This window comes from Arabidopsis lyrata, assembly GCF_000004255.2.
Source record: "Arabidopsis lyrata subsp. lyrata unplaced genomic scaffold ARALYscaffold_6, whole genome shotgun sequence".
Taxonomy (NCBI): Eukaryota; Viridiplantae; Streptophyta; class Magnoliopsida; order Brassicales; family Brassicaceae; genus Arabidopsis; species Arabidopsis lyrata.
In genome coordinates, this window is record NW_003302550.1 from 20032568 (window position 1) to 20054033 (window position 21466).

A 21466-nucleotide genomic window follows, 5' to 3' on the forward strand; every position below is an offset into this window, starting at 1 on the left:
TCACCACTTGATTCTCTACATCTAACCTCAATCAATTTCACCGAAAGTATCAGATAAGGCAAGACATTACCACCGTAAATAGATTCAGTAGAAAATGGAAAATTATGGTGGTGAAGAAGAAATACCATTCTTTTGAAAGCACATAGTCCTGATGTACTGCAAGTCGGCAAAGTACACCTACATCACTTCTCCTCGGAGAGGTTCTTATTCGCAAACGTAAGCACAGTGAAACTTAAAGAAGGTTCTGAATCAGATATTCGCAAGAACGCAAAAAATAAGACAATGTTACATGAATATTCAGCTTCGAGCAAATTCAAAAGGTGACATGATTGAAACTATAGAGGTGGAAACGAGTAGCAAAACCAAACGGCCCTTTTGTTTCCCATTATTATTCAAGTTCCTTATAGAACTAATAGTTCTTCAACAAATATAACAAATGAGTACAAAAATCACAACAGAAAAAACTTGCAAGAGAATTTCTTAAATCTGAACCAACCACGATCACATTGGTCACAAGAATACTTTTCCTAAATGAATCTATCCACACAGTCATAAACAACCATCCTCAAGCAGAACTCCTCCTGTCCAAACCTGACCATGACGATCACTTCGGCCTAAAGAAACCACCTTGAACAGAGATTCCTCAACTCTAAACCAACCCAGATCACCACATTGCTCACAACACATCTTCTTGAAAAGAAATCTTCATATCCGAATCAACCCAAACTCGTGTTTTCAAAGAACAAGAACCACAAGGAAGAACAACAGACGCAACAAAAGCACCCAATCTCTTAACACGAACACAATCACCATCTCTCAACAAAGCAAACCCCATTGTTCCTAACTCACTAGAATCAACACAAAAGTAATCACCACACCTACACTGATAAAAAAGATCAATAACTTCACCACTAATCTCCACTGACATATCCTCAATACTAATCTCATCAGCAGTGAGTCCATCATGTCTTGAAGATCTAAGATCATTATCGTAAACTACACGTAGCTCTGCATCACTTAAAACTTCCCAAGCTTTTTGAATCTTCAGAAACTTCTCATCGTCTGAGGTACGACGAGAATTGTTGTTGTTAAGCTTATCTGGATGAGAGTGGAGAATCGCAGAACGGTAGCTATTGCGGATTTCTTCATAGCTCGCATCTTCTTTCACTGAGAGAATCTCATAGTATGTCTCGTGAACACAATTCTCACCGAAAAGCATGTTGAATCCGTTAATCCGCGACGCTGCTAGGGCTTGAAATTTGACCGGCGACGGCGAGAAAATTCGGAGGTTAAAGAGAACCAAAAGGGAGTTATAGAGAGGAGAGAAGTTATCGCTGTTGGATCTTGGTCTGACCATTCGGGTTGTCGGGTCGATTCAGGTCAGTTTTTTTCTAAATTTCGGGTACTCCTGTAATGAGGTTTACAACCCACTAGATCCTGACCCGCACATACGTGCGGGATTTCATATTTTAAGAAATGTGTTGTAATAAATTTTTATTAAATATATAATTATTTTGTTGTTTTAGTGACATATATTGTATTGAATAAATTATAATGTACACAGAAAAATATAAATTATTATTTATGTTTGCTTATGACACAATAGCAACCATAAGTCATTTTTTGGAGTTTGAAACTGATGAGTAGATTAGAAAAAAATCTTAAATTGAAATATAATATAAATTAGATTGATGTTAAAAAAATAGTATATAGTTATAGTATCTATAAGCTAAACTCATATCAGTTGGTTGAAATATTTGAAATAATAATGATTTTAACAGTATTTTAAAATTCGTAACAATCAAACAGTCGGACCAAGATCAAACTGAATCGAATTAATGGCCAGGTAGATTTTTATTAAACTTGTGAACATTAAACTTGTAAACTATCAAACCGTATATAAAACTGTTAAAATGATTAAATACGTTTGCGAGAAATAGAAATATTTAGAGATAGACGTAATTCCCATTTAATTCTATCATGTTCCATTATATCTTATCCGTTCTCCAATTTATGTCTCATAAGAGAACGCATTTCTAATATAAGACAAATTTTGTATTTCCGAATAGAAACATGACGTGACGAAACAAAAATTCTCGATATCCTGTTTGGGACAAATACAAATATAATTTATAGTATATTTTTATATGATATGATAAAATAAAAAAATTTAGATTATATTGATGTTAAAAAAATTATTTATATAGTTATAGTATCTATAACCAAAACTCATATTAGTTGGTTGAAATATTTGAAATAATAATGATTTTAGTAGTATTTTAAAATTCGTAACAATCAAACGGTCGGATCGAGATCAAAATGAATTGAGTTAATGGTCAGATAGATTTTTGTTAAACTTGTGAAAATTAAACTTGTAAACTATCAAACCGTAGATAAAACCGTTAAAATGATCGTTTGCGAGAAATATAAATATTTAGAGATAGGCGTAATTACCATTTAATTTTATCATGTTCCATTATATCTTACCCGTTCTCCAATTCATATCTCATAAGAGAATGCATTTCTAATATAAGACAAATTTTGTATTCCCGATTAGAAACAGGACGTGATGGAAACAAAAATTCTCGATATCTTGTTTGGGACAAACACAAATAAGATTCATAGTATATTTTTATATGATGATATAATAAAAATATTACAAAATTAATTGACTTATTTATTCTTATTGTTTTATATTTTGTTCATAAATATTAAATTACATTTGTTTGTTTTTTAAATTTTAACTATTATAGAACATACTATAATAACATTTCTTATTTTGAACATTTTTATGCTATAGAAATTGAAAACACATGTTACATATTTGATTGCAAACGTTAATTTGTTTGAATTGTAACTTGTCCTGTCTTCTTCCATGTCGTTCCTGTTTCGTAATTCCTATTCTCTTTATATTACATTAAATATCATTTTTCGAGTTCATTTTTTCTTATCTTTAAACACCATACAATATACGGTAGTAGAGAATCATTTTGAATTAATTGTAAAAACTGTGTAAATTAAAAAGTAGCTTGTAATTAGTTAAATTAGTCATCTTGATTTGAATTCAATAGTTCCTTAAATTTAATATTTCTCACTTTGAAATATTTGCATTAAAAATTAAAATATTTGTATTTAAATTTATTTTAATGTTATTTGAAAAAAATAATAATCAATTCTAGAAGATTGTGTATTCCAAAATCTTGTAACAATTTGATACAAAATAAAATAATTATTTGATTTGAAATTGAATAATTTATTTTGAGATATAGTAACTATTATAGTACGTTTTAAAAATATATTAAAAATTTAGGTTAGTTATATATATTTAAAATAATGAAAACTACCCATTTTTAAAAAATATATATTCTAAAATTTTATATCATTTCAACTCTAATTAAATGTTAAATATTTTAATCTATCTTCGAAATATTTTCTAGATATTTACAAATTTAGAATCCAAAAAATTAGTTTTTGAATAAGCTGTATTTTAAAGGATGAAAATATTTCGTTTAAAATATATAGGACAAATATAATAAATGTTTTTTCATATTTGGAAAATCAAAATTGAAAAATCTTTTTTCCATGTGTACTAATCAGAATTAATTAGCATAGTATTGTTAAGGAAAATTTTAAAAATCTAAACGAAATGATAATTTGTTATTAGATTAGATTGCCATTTTCAAAAATATCTAATAATATCTTATGAAAATAATTTAGTTTACATATATGCAATTTTGAATTAAATATACACAATTACCCGTTTCGGTTTATTAATTTTCTTTCTTCAAATTTAAAAATATCAATGGCATTCTTTGTAATTATTTACCTTTTATAAGATTATATTTTATCCAATGTTTCCCAATTAATAGTATAAATCCACACTATTAATATCATAAACTTTTATAGATTGGTAACATCGTTGATAAATATTTTTTGTTGCAAAACTGATAATATCGTTGATAAATATTTATAATTTTAGTATTTACCAACCCGCAAATATTTAATTTTATTTTAAAACATATTATTTCTATTATTAGTTTAGTTTAGTTACAAATAATTCAACGTTTACATCTATACTATTAATTGTTTACATATTACGATTTGACAAAAACAAAATATTGGATGGAATGTATGTCGCATATTTTTTTTTGGCTATATACTTAATTTGTTATATTTGGTAAATGAGAAAATATCGGAATATATCTATAACATAAATATTATTACTTAGATTTTATTGTTAAAATATTTTGTATTTTTCAATTAATAACATTCGATTTATGTTGAATTTTTTTTGTTTTATCTCTAACAAATTGAAAAATACAAAATATTTTGATTTATATTCGAAATAAATATATTGATGCTGAATATTCAGTTATTATTTAATATTTAATGTTGTTTCCTTTTTTTTTTGTTTTTGTAGACAAATCATACCAAAAATATTGACGAAGCAAATCTCGGAATATATTGGATCATTTAATCTTGTTATTTGTTTTTGCAAAAAATTAATGAAGGATCCGAATCAAATATATTTATTTAGTTGTAGTAATTGTTTATTTACTAAACTACCCATGTAAAAATTCATTTAATTAGTTTTAAACTACCCTTACAATGTTGTAGTTCACAAAATGCTTCCCAATTAATAGTATAGATAGAAAAGCCAGAATTTTTTCGGTTCGGTTCGGTTGTAGTTTTATTGGATTTAGATCGGTTCTCAAAATTTAATTAATCTCGGACATATAATCGAAACATATTTTGCTTCAAAGTTTCAAAGACAGACCAACCAAAACGTCATATTTTGGATTCTTAGGTTTCGTCGGATCGACCCACTTTTTTTTTTTTTTGAATACCAAACCGCAATTCCTCCAGATCTAAAACCACATCATATAATATTAGTTTTGTCCCAAACATTATTAAAATCAGCGACCTCTAAGCTTCGCCTAGGGTCTTTACCAGTTGAGTTAACGACACTTGGTAGATCGACCCACTTTCGGATCTTAAATTTTGGCGAAATTTACCAATTTTATTGTTTTGGGTTTTGCGGATTTGGGTTTTGAAACCAACCCAAACCAAACTGAAACCCAAAACAAATCTATTTAGGATCTATTCGGGTAAATTAACCGAAACCGTACTTAACCAGATTTTTTGGGTCGATTCAAGTTTTTGTTTTTTGGATCTCCGGGAAGATGGTTAAGATACAGTGGTTACGAACCTCTTTTCAACGTCACTATGCCTTTATCGGACCGTGACTAATCATCAATCTCCCGAAGTCTTCGTGGAATTGTTTTCGACTCGCCATTCTCTCGCTTGTGGCAAGCTACTCTCAAGTTCTTGTCTCCGATGTTTGGATCTTCCGTCGAATTATTGTATCTACTTTCTCTACCATTTGCTTGTTAGAATGCTAGTTGCTATCTTTGATGTTCCCAACCATGTGTTGGATGTTTGTTTAAACTTTGTACTTGTTATGATCAATGAAATCAAGTATGTTTTGCCCAAAAAAAAAGTTTTTTGGATCTCCATTCCCAGTCGGATCAACCCGCTTTAATCATTTCGGATCTTAAAGTTTTGGGCTTGGGCCAGGTTTTCAAAAATCAATACTTGACCCGATCAACCGAACCCGTTTCTGGAAATACCCATCTTCAACAGGTGACGCGCAAAACCGAATCAACGTTCATTTGTGAAAGACTGAAATCTGTTAACTTTTTTCCTGGAGAATTTTCGTGAAGATTTTATAGATATCTTGATGGGTTTATCAAAAGGTAGATTAAAAGCATGGTTCAATAAGAAAATCACTGATCCTCTTCTCCAGATCTTGCGTAGGTTTGTCTTCTTTGACTATCTTTGTCTCTCTTTACATGGATCTAGAATTAGGACTAGTTTTGTTATTGATATGGAATCAGATAGATCTCATGTGCTATTTTGTTGATTTGTTGGTCTTAAAAACTAGACTTATGCATTTTTGCTTCTTGTTGTTGGTTTGTTAATTTGGAAAGTTGGAGAGACTATATAGAATAGTTAAAGGTAGAGTCTTTATTCTTGTATTTTCATGTAGCTTCTAAAGGATCTTTAAAACATCTCTTTCTTTGTTATTGGCATACATGAGAGACCATGTAGAACAGTTAAAGGTATAGTCTTTATTCTTGTATCTTCATGTAGCTTCTAAAGGATCTTGAAAACATCTGCTTCTCTGTTGTTTGAACACAAGAGAGACCATTTAGAACAGTTAAAGGCAGAAGCTTTGTCATTGTAGTTTCATGTTGCTCCTAAAGGATCTTTTGGGCATCTGTTAGAGATAGATGTATCAGCATCTCTGTCTCTGTTGCAGAATGGTTTGATGTTTGTAAAGTGATTTGAGTTTGATTTTGTTTTTGTTTTCGATTTTCGTAGAGGTACCGAGCCAAAGCAGCTTGCTTTCTCTGCCGCACTGGGTATTACTTTGGGGATATTTCCGATATGTGGTACGTGTCTCTCTCCATTCGTTTGTTTCCTAAGCTTACTGCTTTTTGCTTTGAGATTGCAATGTATCTTATTTGGGGGTCATTTTTGCTATGAAATAGGTGTTCCTGTGTTTCTATGTGGAGTAGCTTTTGCGTTGCTCGGATCTGCTTGTCATGCTCCAACTGTGATGTTGGCTAATATTATTGCCACTCCAGTAGAACTAGCGTAAACCTTTTAATCTTATGAAATTTACCACTTTTATCAAAAAAAAACTATGCATATCAGTTTTGTTCCTGACTTGGATTTTGGTTTTCCTTTCCATGTCTTTCTTATTGAAGTCTCGTGGTGCCTTTCCTAAGACTTGGTGAAAAAGTCACTGGTGGACCTCATTTTCCTTTGACATCAGATGCTCTAAAGAAGGTTTTCACTGGTCAGGCCTCTCAGGAAGTCTTTTTAAGCATTGGTAATGCGGTAAGTAGCTACAATGAGTCTTTTTCTTTTAGCGTACTAGTGGAAAATGCTGAACAGCTTGTTGCATTTCGTAGCCTGATATTATTTTTGCTAGTCTGATGTTTAGCTCGTAAATTGCCAATGTTCACATACCTCAAAGATAAGTCTTTGATTTAACTTCTATGGTTATTGCAGTTACTAGGGTGGCTCGTAGCAACTCCATTTTTCTTTATTACGTTATATGTTGTGTTGCTGCCATGTTTCAAAATCCTCGTCCGCAAATTTGGCGCCGGTAATTCGACCCCAAAGTTACCTACTACAAGTATGGAGACAGAGCTCAACCCAAAGCCAAGAGATGCTTAAATTCAACAACACTTAGAAACCTCACTGTTCTTTTTATCAACACGAAGCCCCTGAAATTGTAACATCGATATGCATAGACTAATGTATAGAGTATACCACACACACTTGCATTGTCAAAACCTCATACTCTTGTTTGTTTGTAAACTCTTTTGAAAATGTCAGTAACTGAAAGTACTGGTGGTTATACATTTGAACGCCTAAACTTGGCAGTCCATACATAAGCGTAAAGCCCATTTTTATGGGTTTGTTCTTGTATTGACTAAACGGAATAGATACTTGTGAGGTTTGACTAAAAGGAAACTACTACCAAGTTTGAGATCTATCAATGAGCATTTACATAGGAGGCGGTGTTGCACCGACCGAAAGAGGCGGCGGCGCTTCACCTTTTTGTAGCGGGGGACATGTTTTGACTTTTGAGGCAATCTTCGGGAAATATGATAGGGTCTTAAAAGCACAGGTTTTGATGTGGTAGCTGAGTTTTCTGTTTATGGTTGGCCAATGGTAATATGATTTTCTGACAGGAATTACCTAAAGGAAATTGGTTTTGCTCCATGGACTGTACGAGGATCAACTCCACATTACAAAAGTTACTTCTTGGTGGGGCGGAGAAGCTTTCAGATTCTTGTTTCGGAATAATACAGACGAAGCAATAGAGAAATGATGTATATTCCATCAGATGGAGACTGACCAGCGGCAAAGTTACTTTACCTGAAAGCCGAATGTTACTATCTTAGGCATTGGCTATTTTTCATGTAAGTGCCTCTGCATTTCGAAATTTAGAGTTAGAAATTTATATGTGATAGCAATTATTTTGTTTCGATTTGATAATTAGTGCTGTTAAACAAAGAACAAACTGGTTTATAGATGATGACTGGTTCTCTTTCCATTTAAATCTTGAAAGGAAAATTATGTACATAATACACAAAAGGCAAAGGAAGGTTGAATAGGTCTACATTATCCTAAAGTATAGTAACTTAATACTTGAATCATGTATATATATGTATCATGTATGAAATAAATTATCATCTTGATTTGGTTAGTATGTACAAATGTCTTGAAATGCAGAAACTTATGTTTCTCTCTGCATTTTTAATGGAATCATATGACAAACATTTTCTCTCAATAGGAATTTGCTAAAACTCTACCATCGTTCCCTAAGTTTATGCGGTGTCTTTTCCGAGAATGGTTTACGGGTGAGGACACTTCCATCAATGCCTGCTTCAAGTAGCCTGACTTTGAAATACCTGTTTTGACTGTTATGTAAGATTTCTTCCCTGTCGCTATCTAGCCAGAGGCCACATTTATATTGCGGTTAAACATTGGTTTGGCTTGTATACAGTGCGACTGTTGTTGCTGCTGGACTACTAAGAGTATTTGGCCGAGAGGTTGCAGAACTTCCATTAGTTGCAACACGCATGTGCAGCCGAGAGAAGGTAATGTCTTTGAGGTTCCTTCCTTAATCGAGGTTTCATGAGGTTTCTATACAAAACAGGGCTACTTTCAATTGCTCTTTTCATGCATTGAGAAGCTACTCTCATCCCTGAATGTTGGAAGCATAGTGGTTCCAGCAGCTGAAGAGGAAGAGCATTTATGGATGAACAAATTTGGGTTCAGAAAACTTGCACCTGAACAAGTAAAGCGATGAATTTAACTAGTTTGTGAATTGTGTAGCTTTTGAAATTTGTTCTAAGAGAATCTCACAACAATTAAACACCCTTCGTTGCTACAGCTCAGTAAGTATATAAAGATATGCTACCAAATGGTGAGGTTCAAAGGAGCATCCATGCTGCAGAAACCAGTTGATTCACACCAAATCATTGAAAATGGAAACTTTGGATTTGAAACAAGCCAATTAGTTGTATGTTCATCTTTTGCGTTGAAGTAAAGCAAGTCATGGATTTAGAGATAATATTATAATAAGAAAAATGTTTTTCTATGGATTATATATCAAGATTGTTTCTGTCAATTTATTTGTGTGTTATCTATTCAAATGCTCCACCAAAATTATTGTGAAAACAAAACTGAGTGGAATAAAATTATATATTAGTAGGATTGTAGTACAATCCACAAGATGCCATAGTTATGTTTGTATTGATTTTAATATTGGAAATTTGAAGAGAAATAATTTTGTTGGTTTAGCACATCTCTCTACGTAAATGGTACTTTCTCTGTCCTTATACTCTCTCCGTTTCGTTCTACTTAGTCGTTTATAGTTAAAATTTTGTTTCATATTACTTGTCGTTTTATATTTATAATACAAATTTATGACTGATTTTCCAGTTTTAACCCTACTTTTTAAGCTCATTAATTACATATATCAAACAAAATAATGTACTCCCTCCGTTTCATATTACTTGTCGTTCTAAGTTATTTCACACAAATTAAGAAAACGATTAAAGTTATTGTTTTACCCCTAATTAATACATTATTTTGTATTTTTGTTTGATATATGTAATTAATGAGCAGGTTAAAACTGGAAAATCAGTCATAAATTTGCATTGTAAATATAAAACGATAAGTAATATGAAACAAAATTTTAACTCTAAAATGACAAGTAAAACGAAACGGAAGGAGTATTAATTAGGGGTAAAACAATAACTTTAATCGTTTTCTTAATTTGTGTGAAATAACCTAGAATGACAAGTAATATGAAACGGAGGGAGTATTAGATGTTTTGGTTAAAAGCACAAAGATTAAAAAACAATAAATATTTTCTCATTTATAAAAATTCAATCAATAGAAAAAGACATGAAATAATTTAAATAATTAAAAACTATTAAACTCAAGATGGAACAAAGAAAAAGCCTAAAACATAATATATATATTGGGATGGATGGAGTAATGCATTTCACTAAGCGAAGTTTACTAAACTTTCTCAACCTAACTATTTTCCTCAAACCATTCTCCACCACCGTGCTAAAGATTTTGATAAGCTTTGAATCTTGAAACATCTCAGAAACTCAAAAACTCTTTTAAGTATGTCGGTCAAAATGAACTTCACCATCACCATTGCTCTTCTCTCAACAATATCATCTCTCTATGATCATGCTCCTATCTCTCGATTTCTCTTGTTTTCACTGTTGATGCACATGGTTATGTTTTGAGTAAATGTTAGCAGTGTTTAGAGTGATATCATCCATAGATATCTTTAGCAGTGTTTAGAGTGCTATCTATAGGAGTATTATGTAAATAATGCTTAGTTAGAATACTAAATGTAATTTTTGTATAATTAGCTAAACCCTAATCTTCTCTAGACTTTGTATAAATATGTGTAATCCTCATTCTCTCATTGATAAGATTGATACAATCCTTATATGGTATCAGAGCAAACGCTCCTAAACCTAAAACCTTCAAATTTTTCTTTCCAGCCGCCGTCAACACCATGTCGTCTTCCAACACGCACGATAACGTCATCTCTCTCAATTCAAACGCCATTGTTCACATCAACATGGCTAACATTTCTAAGCTCACCGCTGACAATTACCTCACCTGGAAACTTCAGGTCCATGCCCTTTTTGATGGGTATGACCTCGTCAAGCATCTCGATGAATCTTCAGAAGTCCCACCAGCCACTGTTACGGTTGGAACCACCACTTCACCCAACCCAAATTTTGCGAAATGGCGACGTTAGGACAAGCTCATTTACAGCGCTCTCATTGGGACTATCTCACCTCCGCTTCAGAAACTTGTGGCTCGCACCACCACTGCCGCAGAAATCTGGACAAAGCTAGCCTCTACATATGCCAATCCGTCTCGTGGTCATCTCCTTATTCTACGGGATCAACTCAAGGTGATGAACAAGGGAACCAAATCGATTGACGAATACATTCAAGCTGTCACTGCTCGCCTTGACCAACTCGCTCTCCTTGGCAGCCCTATGGAGCACGAGGATCAAATCGAGCTCATTCTCAATGGGCTTCCCGAGGAATATCAGCCTGCCATTAATCAAATCCAAGGCAAAGACAAAACCCCTCAGATCACGGAAGTCCATGAAAGGCTTCTTAATCATGAAGCCCGACTCCTCACCAGACTAGCTGCGGCAACATCCACAATTCCAGTCTCCGCCAACAACGTCCAACAGCGCACCGGCTACAACAACAACCGCAACAACTCCGGCAAACGGAACAACACCAACAACAACTCGTGGCAGCCATCACAGTACCAAAACAAACCCGACACCCGTGCTTCCAAACCCTACTTGGGCAAGTGTCAATTGTGTAATACATAGGGACACAGTGCTCGCCGCTGCCCACAACTCAATGCTCTCCAAGCATCCGCCGGTGCTCCTCCGAACTCTCCATTTCGCCCGTGGCAGCCACGCGCGAATCTTGCGATGGGTTCCACGTATCCGGCAGCTCCTTGGCTTCTTGACTCGGGTGCGACACATCACCTAACTTCTGACCTCAATAATCTCGCGCTTCATCAACCTTACAATGGCGGGGATGATGTTCTCATTGCTGACGGCTCTACCATGTCCATTTCACACACGGGTTCTTCACTTCTACCAAATCAAACTCGTGCTTTACTACTTGATAAAATTCTATGTGTTCCCGATATACAAAAAAATCTAATCTCGGTATATCGTCTATGTAACACTAATCGTGTGTCTGTTGAATTTTTCCCTGCCTCATTTCAGGTGAAGGATCTCAGCACGGGGGTCCCATTATTCCAAGGCAGGACTAAGAACGAGCTGTATGAGTGGCCGGTGACATCTTCAAAACCGATGGCAATGGTGTCTTCTTCTGGTCCAAAAGCTACTCTCACATCTTGGCATTCAAGATTGGGACATCCCTCTTCGTCTATTTTGAATTCAATTATTTCTAAGTTTTCTCTTTCAATTTCATCTTCTTCACAAAAACATTTATCTTGCTCCGATTTTCTTATTAATAAAAGCCACAAGCAACCTTTTTCTCAAACCTCTATTGTTTCCACAAGACCACTTGAATACCTTTATACCGATGTTTGGACATAACCAATTCTTTCTATCGATAACCACAAATACTATCTTGTTTTTGTTGATCATTTCACCCGTTATACATGGCTTTATCCACTTAAACGCAAATCGGATGTCAAAGAAATTTTTCCAGCTTTTAAAGCTCTTGTTGAAAATCGTTTTCAAAACAAACTTGGAACATTGTTTTTCGGACAACGGAGGGGAATTTGTTGCTCTACGCGGATTTCTTGCAATGCATGGTGTCTCACATCTCACATCTCCACCACATACGCCAGAACATAATGGGATTGCCGAACGCAAGCATCGACACATAGTGGAGACCGGTCTAACTTTAATGTCTACTGCTTCAATTCCAAAGAAGTATTGGTGCTATGCCTTCGCCACTGCTGTCTACTTGTTGAATCGCATGCCAACCCCGGTTCTCTCTATGGCATCTCCATTTGAAAAACTGTTTGGGCAGTCACCGAATTATACGAAACTGCGGATCTTTGGTTGTTTATGCTTCCCGTGGTTGAGACCATACACGACACACAAGCTTGACGATCGCTCGCAACGTTGTGTCTTCCTTGGCTACTCTACCTCTCAGAGTGCGTATTATTGCTTACATGAGCCGACGGGACGAGTTTATGTCTCTCGTCATGTTCAATTTGAGGAGTCCATATTTCTTTTTGACACTAAGCCGAATCCAACGATTGAGGAAGAAACGCAGGCCGGCACCTCAAGCTTGTCATCTCCTTTATCGCACTCTCTCTCCGGGCCAGACCGTCTCTCGCCGGAATTACCACCACCGGTATCGTCGCCGGCGCTTGTGGCACCGGTGGCTGCAGCTCCGTTGACTACCGATGCTCCTCACTCTCGAAGTGTTGAAGAAGAAGAAGTTGGTTCTGGTGGGCCTACAAATCACTTGAATTTAAATGAGACAGGCCCAACAACATTTAATAAGGAGGCCCATCAACAAATAACACCATTAGGCCCGTCCACCACTCACCAACACCACGATCTGTCGTCTTCTTCCTCCGGTTCCGCTGACAGCAGCTCCTCTTCACAGTCATCGCCGTTCTCATCAAGTTCAATGGGACCCCCACGCTACGACCTTCACCCGCCGTCACCGCCGAACTCCACTACGCAGGTATTGTCTCCTAATTCTATCTCCTCCTCTTCTTCTACCAATTCTGAGCCCACTGCTCAAAATCAAAATGAGTCGCAAACCTCGACTCAGAAAAACCGACTTCCCCACGAGCCCACTGCTCACCGCCAAAATGAGCTGCGACCTACAGCTCAGACTTAGCCACAAACAGATTCCCAAACATCACACCAAGCTACGTCTATTCAACCACATAACCAAATTTTAGCACCACCACAAAATAACCACAATATGCAAACTAGAGCCAAAAACAATATCAGAAAACCCAAACAGAAACAAAGCCTGACAGTTACAGCTCATCCACAAACCGTAAAGGAGCCTACAACGATACAACAAGCCTTAAAAGACGAGAAATGGAGCCGGGCGTGTTCCAGTGAGTTTGATGCTCTAGCACTTAATCGGACATGGGATTTAGTTCCTTCACTAACAGTTGAGAATATTGTTGGTTGCCGATGGGTCTTCACCACCAAATTCCTTGCAAACGGAATGTTAGATCAATACAAGGCAAGACTCGTCGCCAAAGGATTTCATCAACAATATGGGAAAGACTATGCGGAAACCTTTAGTCCGGTTATCAAATCGACGACGATTCGTCTCGTTCTTGAAGTAGCAGTTACAAAGAATTGGCCAATCAAGCAATTGGATGTTAACAATGCGTTCTTACAAGGCGAGCTTACCGAAGAAGTCTATATGTCGCAACCACCGGGATTTGTTGATAAGGATCGTCCTTCATATGTTTGTCGCTTGAAGAAGCCTATTTACGGACTGAAACAGGCTCCCAGGGCGTGGTATATGGCTCTTAAACAGTTTCTTCTCACAACCGGTTTCACGAATTCCTTAGCCGATACCTCGCTATTCATTCTCAGCACCGCCAACACAATCACATACGTCCTAGTTTATGTGGATGATATCATTGTGACAGGTAACGATAATCGTGTGGTTTCCCAAGTCTTAGCATCTTTTGCAGAACGCTTCTCCATCAAAGACCCGACGGATCTCCATTACTTTCTTGGAATAGAAGTCACACGTTCTGCTAAAGGGCTTCACTTGATGCAACGCAAGTATGTTACTGATTTGCTTAATCGCCACAACATGTTAGATGCCAAACCCGTAACGACACCGATGCAGTCTTCTCCGAAACTAACACTTTTGGATGGTGCTCCGCTTGAAAGTCCAGCACCGTATCGCTCACTTGTTGGCAGCCTACAATATCTAGCTTTCACACGCCCGGATATCTCTTATGCGGTTAATCGTCTTTCACAGTTTGTTCACAAACCAAGTGATGCACATTGGCAGGCAGCCAAACGCATTCTGCATTACGTGGCGGGTACGTTATCGCACGGTGTCTATCTTCAAGCTATGTCACCGATGATCCTTCATGCATACTCGGATGCGGATTGGGCTGGTGACAATGATGACTATGTCTCCACTAATGGCTACTTGATATATCATGGTCGAAATCCCATTTCATGGTCTTCCAAGAAACAGCGCGGCATTGCTCGCTCTTCTACCGAGGCTGAATATCGGGTTGTCGCCAACACTGCTTCCGAGGTACAATGGCTTTGTTCTCTCCTTACTGAGCTCAAAATACCTATTGCTACAGCGCCGGTTATTTATTGTGATAATATTGGGGGGACGTATCTTTGTGCAAATCCTGTATTCCACTCTCGTATGAAGCATATTGCTCTCGATTATCACTTTGTTCGCAACCAGATTCAAGGTGGTATGCTTCGTGTCTCTCACGTTTCTACCGATGATCAATTGGCGGACACACTAACCAAGCCTCTCCCAAGATCACGATTTCAAAAGGCATGTGTCAAGATTGGAGTTACACCGGTACCTCCATCTTGAGGGGGCGTATAGGAGTATTATGTAAATAATGCTTAGTTAGAATACTAAATGTAATTTTTGTATAATTAGCTAAACCCTAATCTTCTCTAGACGTTGTATAAATATGTGTAATCCTCATTCTCTCATTAATAAGATTGATACAATCCTTATACTATCAATGTTGTCCCGGATTCAAGCAAGTACAAGCAATTGTTGGGTGAATATAGTTATGTTTTTGTGCTATTTTTTAGATAAGTTATGTTTTTTAAGTAAGTTATGAACATTTACACCATATGGACTGGCAAAGGCTGTGTTCTACCGTAGAGTCAATTGACATCCATAGATGTTTTAAACTAGTTCAATTTTGATTAGTTATTATAAATTGACCTCATTACAAATAAAATTGACTTCTATCAAATTTTAATTAAAAGCAAACCACTAAATATGTATATATCATAAAATGTTTGTCAAGATAAACTCATTACAATTATATATACAAATATCTAATTGAATTTTCCGTCATTTGTAGATAGTTAGTATTATATGAACCTAGTACTTAACTTAACGTTTTTTTGTTCATAATTTGCTTGGTATAAAAACATGTCTCTCGCAGTATAAGAACATGTCTCCAGCACCAAACCCTGGAGCAATCGGTGCACAAGCGGTGGCTCTAAAAGTTGTAGGAGACAATGCCGCCTTCTATGGATGTGGGTTCTATGAGAACCAAGACACACTTTTGGACCAAGAAGGATGACATTTGTTCAAAGAGTGTTTCATCGAAGGATCGATCGATTTCATATTCGGTAACGGGAGATTGCTTTACAAAGTAACAAAAAATACAACATTGTCGTTATTAATGTTTTCGCATATAAACTTTTTTACATGTAAATAAACAAATCTCAAACCATTATTTTTGCACGATTGTACAATTCAGTCCATTGCAAAGGAAAATACAACCAAGTGTATTACAACAAATGGTAAGGAAACATTAACAGAGTGAATGGGATTTGCCTTCGTGAATTGCAAGATAAAAGGATGCGCAAGAGTGTGGCTTGGACGTGCATGGAGAGTTAGTGACATTATGTAAGTGTTCCCTTCTCCAAAACATACATGTCTATAGTTGTTTCTTTTTGCATATTTAAGATATATTTAAGTAAGTTTATGTAAAGTTTTTTTGTAAAAAAGATTTTTTTTGGAATAAATTTTACATTGAATCAAAAAATATATATATTTTAAGTTAATTTCTGAGCATCTTTTATGCAAATTGCTTAAATAATCTATGAATATTTACACCATGTATAATTTATGTGTAATATTGACATATATTCATTTAGATGATCATTTATCAAATGTGTATACAGAGCCGTGGCTACGTGAGGCAAAATGAAACTTTCGCCCACGGCCAGTTTTTTTTTGGAAAAATTGTAAAGATTTCGTATACTTTTGTCTATTGTAATAATTAAAGGCTCACTTCTTGGGTATAGTTTATATGGTCTTTTAAATTAAAAACTGAATGAACATAACAAATCAAACCTTGAAATTATAAATTACTATTACTAATATATTCACATTCTCAGATTAATATAGTAATAAAATTAAATATTTTGTTTTATTTTCATTCTTTATTCATGTAGAATTTTAATTGTTATTTTAAAAGTTTTTGTTTTAAATACCGCCTCCGGCCTCCGTATTTCTAGGAACGGCTCTGTGTGTATACAACTATAGTATAATTGATAATGCAACATAACTTACTAATATAATTAACTCATAAATATAAGAAGAGTAAATGTGGCTTATAAAAAATGAAAGATATTTTTGATTGAATACAAAAAATTGTTTAAATGTTTATGAAAAAAGTATTTTTACTGTGTTAATTAGAATTTATTTTGATTGCTCTTCATTATAGAAAATATTGATGAATTTTACCTAATTTTAGGAAAGTCCTTTCACCAACATCTACATCATAGACAAATATGAACGTTAGCACATAGGAACTTAATGAAATGATTATGACTAGTTCATAGCTCACTTTCATGTCAAATAAAATTAACATAAACATGTAAAAGTTGTAATTAAATAAAAAAGGATGTGAATTTAGTTTCGTGTAGATAAGTATTGTTTTCGTTAGTTTGGTACTTCTTTAAAATATCACAAATTTCTCGACGGTACCAATATTTATGATATTCACAAGAAAGACACTCCTCGAGATACCCTCTCTTTTAGAGTTTACAACAAGTATTTATAAGTCTCGGAATGTCAGAAGTCGGTTTAAGGTTTTTCTGGCAAAACTACATAGTTTCATTTAAGTGCAGGGACGAGGCTTCAGAACGAGTATGTGCTTCTTAATCGGGCTCTAGAGAAGGCACCACAACTGACAGGTGGGCCGTGATCGGTCCCAAGAGGGGCCTCACCACCAGTCACACTCCTTGTGACCGGTCTCGGACAAGGCTCCATTCAAACATGCATTAAAAACGACTGTTGATCGTATGAGTCTAATTTCAGTTTGCCGTGAATCCTGACTCTTCTAGCTTTCCATAGAGTTCAAGATCTCTCAATTTTATGCAGGGGAAGGTCTCCAACGGATGCAAAACCTTCGGAGCTTCGAATCTGTCCAGAAACGTGTTTGTGTCCTCTTTTGGTCTTTTTTGCTTTAAAACTCATAAAGCCTTCTTAACTCCTAAAATACGTAAATATCATCTCTTTGGCCTTGAAATCACACCAAATGATTCCTAAAACATAAAACAATAATAGCTAAAAATATGTAAAAATACGATGTTATCACCAACCCATACCAAAGTAAAATCCATGCACATAACCGTCTGGTTAAATTGCTCTTAAACCTGAACTTTTTTGGTTTGAAGTCGAACCGAACCATTATACCTAATCTACATATTTTAACTATTAGTTAAATAAACAAGGTAATGACTAATTAGTAAATTTGTAATGATAATTTAATATTATATAATTTTTTATTTTATACTATAAATTTACTACCCCCACTAGCCTACATAGATTTAGGAGTTTTTCTAATCACCATAATAACAAGAAGATTCTTAGGTGTTTTGTCTAAATCATGAAATTTGCATCTCTTTATCACTTATTTTATTTCAATTATTGAATAACGATAAAGGTGGTTTTGTATTCTCCTATCGATCTGTTTTGTTAGTTTTTATTCACATTTAAACCGAATCCAAACTATAACAAACTAATACCAAATCAAACCGAATCCAAACTATAACAAACTAATACCAAATCAAATCAAAATACATAATAAATCAAAATGCCACTTCGAATCTCTCTCCAAGTAAACATTGGCCTGTTTATTGTGATGTAAAAATGGTCCTCTTGAGAAATATTCTAACTTGGATATACCAAACTTATAACAAAAGCCATTGACTTTTGAAGTTGACAATGAAGATGTCAAAAAAAAAAAAAAGAATCTAGAAAAGTGTCTCTTGGTTCGTACCAATAAGGTACAAGAAGCGTTGACAAAACTAAAAAGCAGAGCGAGAAGGCAAATCTGCGAATCTCCGCGTCCGTGGGATTGATCAAAGCTGATGTGTTCATCATCCATATCTGAATATTCTGTATATTTTTGTTTATAGAATGAATCCTATTGTCATTAAAATATATAACTTTGGATGAGTCTACGTATGGCCTATTTTGAGATGTTGGTGACATTATCATAATATATACTCGTTCTGTTTTAAAATATAAGATGTTTTAGCTAAATGCACACACTTTAAAATTTTATTTTTTAAAAAAACTATCATTTAATATTTAATTTAATAAAATTCAACTAATGGTACAAAAGACTGTTGAATACTAATGGTCATAAAATATCAAATGTATTGAAAAATTGCATAGAAAATTGTAAACATCTTATATTTTGAAAAAAAAAAAATTCCTAAAACATCCTATATTTTGAAACAGAGAGAATAATAATCGACTGCAATTTGGTTCACTTGCAATAGCCGCATTTTGTCACCATTATATTTAGAGAAATTTAATATTATTTGTGGAGATATTCCGTAATAAAAGAAACAATAATATATTTTAGATTTCACAACTTCATTTGAACTAGAGGTGGTTGATAGTGTTTTAATAAAAAATCGCTTAGAATTTGGAAATAATTTTAAGACTTGATCTTTTAAAAATATTAGAATAATTATGACAAGCAGCAGCAATTCAGCGAATGGACTTTCAAAATAACATTTTCCAAGAATAAGAATCACGATCACTTTTCGGATGATCTAGCTGGCCATTGACTAAACCACCTCACAGCTGACAAGATATTTAATGTAAGGTGTTCACATTACTTACACACTAGAAGCACATTCTTTCGTCTAGGAAGTCATCAAATCAAAGATAACGGACTGCATGAGACATTCCAATCACCTCGCCATCGCTAGAAGCATATACAATACTCGGTCTTCTAACTCGTATAGCTTGGAACACGAACTAGTCGCATAAACCCGGGCTTTGACCCGGGTCTGGTACAATTCTTATAAATAATCCTTGCACTCTCTAAGAAAGAGGATGAGAGAGGGTGGTACTTCACCTATCTTGAGAGAAACCCTAATTTGCAATCTTTGATCCATACACACCACACCACTTCACTTTTGATTTCCAAAGTTATGCAGATGCTAATTTGTAAGACTAAATAGATATATCATTAGGAGAATGAATTATCAACAAACCTTCTTAACTTACAAAATTACCAAGGTCATGGCAAATTGGCCAAGTTAATAAAGCTACAAAATTAGTAGAGTCAATAGACTTGACACGGAAATGCCAAATTTACATATATAATCAATGATCTTGCGTCCTACGAAGCATATATATGCTCTTTGTAAATGGTAAAACATTTCTCCTTATTCTTTGAGTTTATAGTTCAATATATAATATTTTTAATAAACTAAAATTAGTAAAAAGGTGATTGTTATAAAACTAAAATAATGAAAAGGCTATAGAATCTGAGCTAGTGATTCCATGAAATATGGTACATTAGTGGTTTTTTGCATTTACAAAGTAATGCCTATGCTAATTTGTAAGAGTAAATGGACATAAGAAATTAGAAGAGTCAATTATATCAACGAACCCTCCAAAATTAGTAGATGAAAATTTCTACCATATTACCAGAATAAAAGAACCTAGCAAATTAACAAATTTAATAGACCTACCAAAATCAGCAGAGTCAATGGACCTGACACATATATGCCAAATTAACATAATCAATGGACTTGTGTCTATAATACACATATTTGTTGGATAAAGTTAAATATTTCTTAATTAGTAATGTTATATCTTTCAGTTAATAGTGCACTTATTTATCGTGATTGTGCCGGATTTCATGCTCAGGCGTTACATTTGAGATATTTAAATTATTATTTATTCATTGTGAATTAAACGAAGAAAAGACTGAGACATCACACTGTAACTTAAAGCTAATATTATGTAAATTTGTTGTTGGTACAAACAGCTCGTCGCCAAATCAAATAGCTTTGTTTTGTTTTGTTTTGGATTCTTCAAAATTCTTTTCTTAGATGATAAATTTAATATGGTATAAATTCTTCTTACTCTTATTGATCTAATATCATTATATTGTGAGTTTCCATTAAATTATGAAATAATAGAAAGGATTAAGACAATGAAAAAATTATATGAGAATGTTCGTGCAAGAGAAGGTGAGTGATAAGTAAAAAAAGAAAGAAAACCAACAAGAACTAGCTGTCTGAAATTTTTGAAACCAAGTAATCTAGTCTAATTCCACTTAAGGAAAGAATGGTTTCTGAAAAAGCGCAAATCAAAACTTATACCAAAGACATAATAATATCCATACAAGATATTTGAGAAGTTTGGTGAAATTCTTACAAACTTGAGCTTTTATGCGATTATGTAGTTTCAATTACTTTCAATATGGGAGATCATTTTCCATATCTTAATGAGGAAGAGTTGATGGATTTGAGGAAAGGTTCTTTTGAACCCAAAATGGGTGATGCGGGAGAAGAGTTGCAAGCAAATGAATAATCACAAGCAATGGAGAAGAGTATATAGGCTAGATTTGACCATGTTATTTTTGGTCTAATCAACTTTTAATTCAAGGTTTACAATCTCAGAGGATGGATGTCTTGTGTTGAAATATATTGGATGCTTGTTCAGCCCTAAAGTCTTTTGAAGAGGCACTTTCGTCACTAAAGAAGACCGCATTTATTTTAGTCAATTTCTCTCTTATTCGTGTATGTTGGGTGTTCTAAATGTCATTCATGTAGACTAAATTGTATGATGAT

General features: G+C 34.5%; 2 protein-coding genes and 1 long non-coding RNA gene across 3 annotated transcripts; 2 read left to right on the forward strand and 1 right to left on the reverse strand.

Moving 5' to 3' along the window:
- Nucleotides 1–351: 351 nt before the first annotated feature.
- On the reverse strand, nucleotides 352–1385 carry LOC9308562 (DPH4 homolog). The gene has a single exon (XM_002874565.2). The coding sequence runs from the start codon at nucleotides 1355–1357 to the stop codon at nucleotides 677–679; it is 681 nt and encodes a 226-aa protein (XP_002874611.2). The 5' UTR covers nucleotides 1358–1385; the 3' UTR covers nucleotides 352–676.
- Nucleotides 1386–5523: 4138 nt separating this feature from the next.
- On the forward strand, nucleotides 5524–7464 carry LOC9310679. The gene is made up of 5 exons (XM_002872447.2): nucleotides 5524–5817; nucleotides 6385–6455; nucleotides 6555–6660; nucleotides 6774–6906; nucleotides 7081–7464. The coding sequence occupies exons 1-5, from the start codon at nucleotides 5741–5743 to the stop codon at nucleotides 7246–7248; spliced, it is 555 nt and encodes a 184-aa protein (XP_002872493.1). The 5' UTR covers nucleotides 5524–5740; the 3' UTR covers nucleotides 7249–7464.
- A 941-nt stretch (nucleotides 7465–8405) lies between these two features.
- On the forward strand, nucleotides 8406–9085 carry LOC9308563. Its single transcript, XR_002331550.1, has 4 exons — nucleotides 8406–8508; nucleotides 8588–8681; nucleotides 8741–8881; nucleotides 8978–9085. It is a non-coding gene; the product is annotated as an uncharacterized LOC9308563 (long non-coding RNA).
- The last annotated feature ends 12381 nt before the right edge of the window (nucleotides 9086–21466 follow it).

Coding starts and splice junctions, on each gene's coding strand:
- LOC9308562 (XM_002874565.2), bottom strand. CDS start 1,357: ATGGTCAGACCAAGATCCAACAGCGATAACTTCTCTCCTCTCTATAAC.
- LOC9310679 (XM_002872447.2), top strand. CDS start 5,741: ATGGGTTTATCAAAAGGTAGATTAAAAGCATGGTTCAATAAGAAAATC. Junction 5,818..6,384: donor CTTCTCCAGATCTTGCGTAG/GTTTGTCTTCTT, acceptor CGATTTTCGTAG/AGGTACCGAGCCAAAGCAGC. Junction 6,661..6,773: donor GCCACTCCAGTAGAACTAGC/GTAAACCTTTTA, acceptor TTCTTATTGAAG/TCTCGTGGTGCCTTTCCTAA.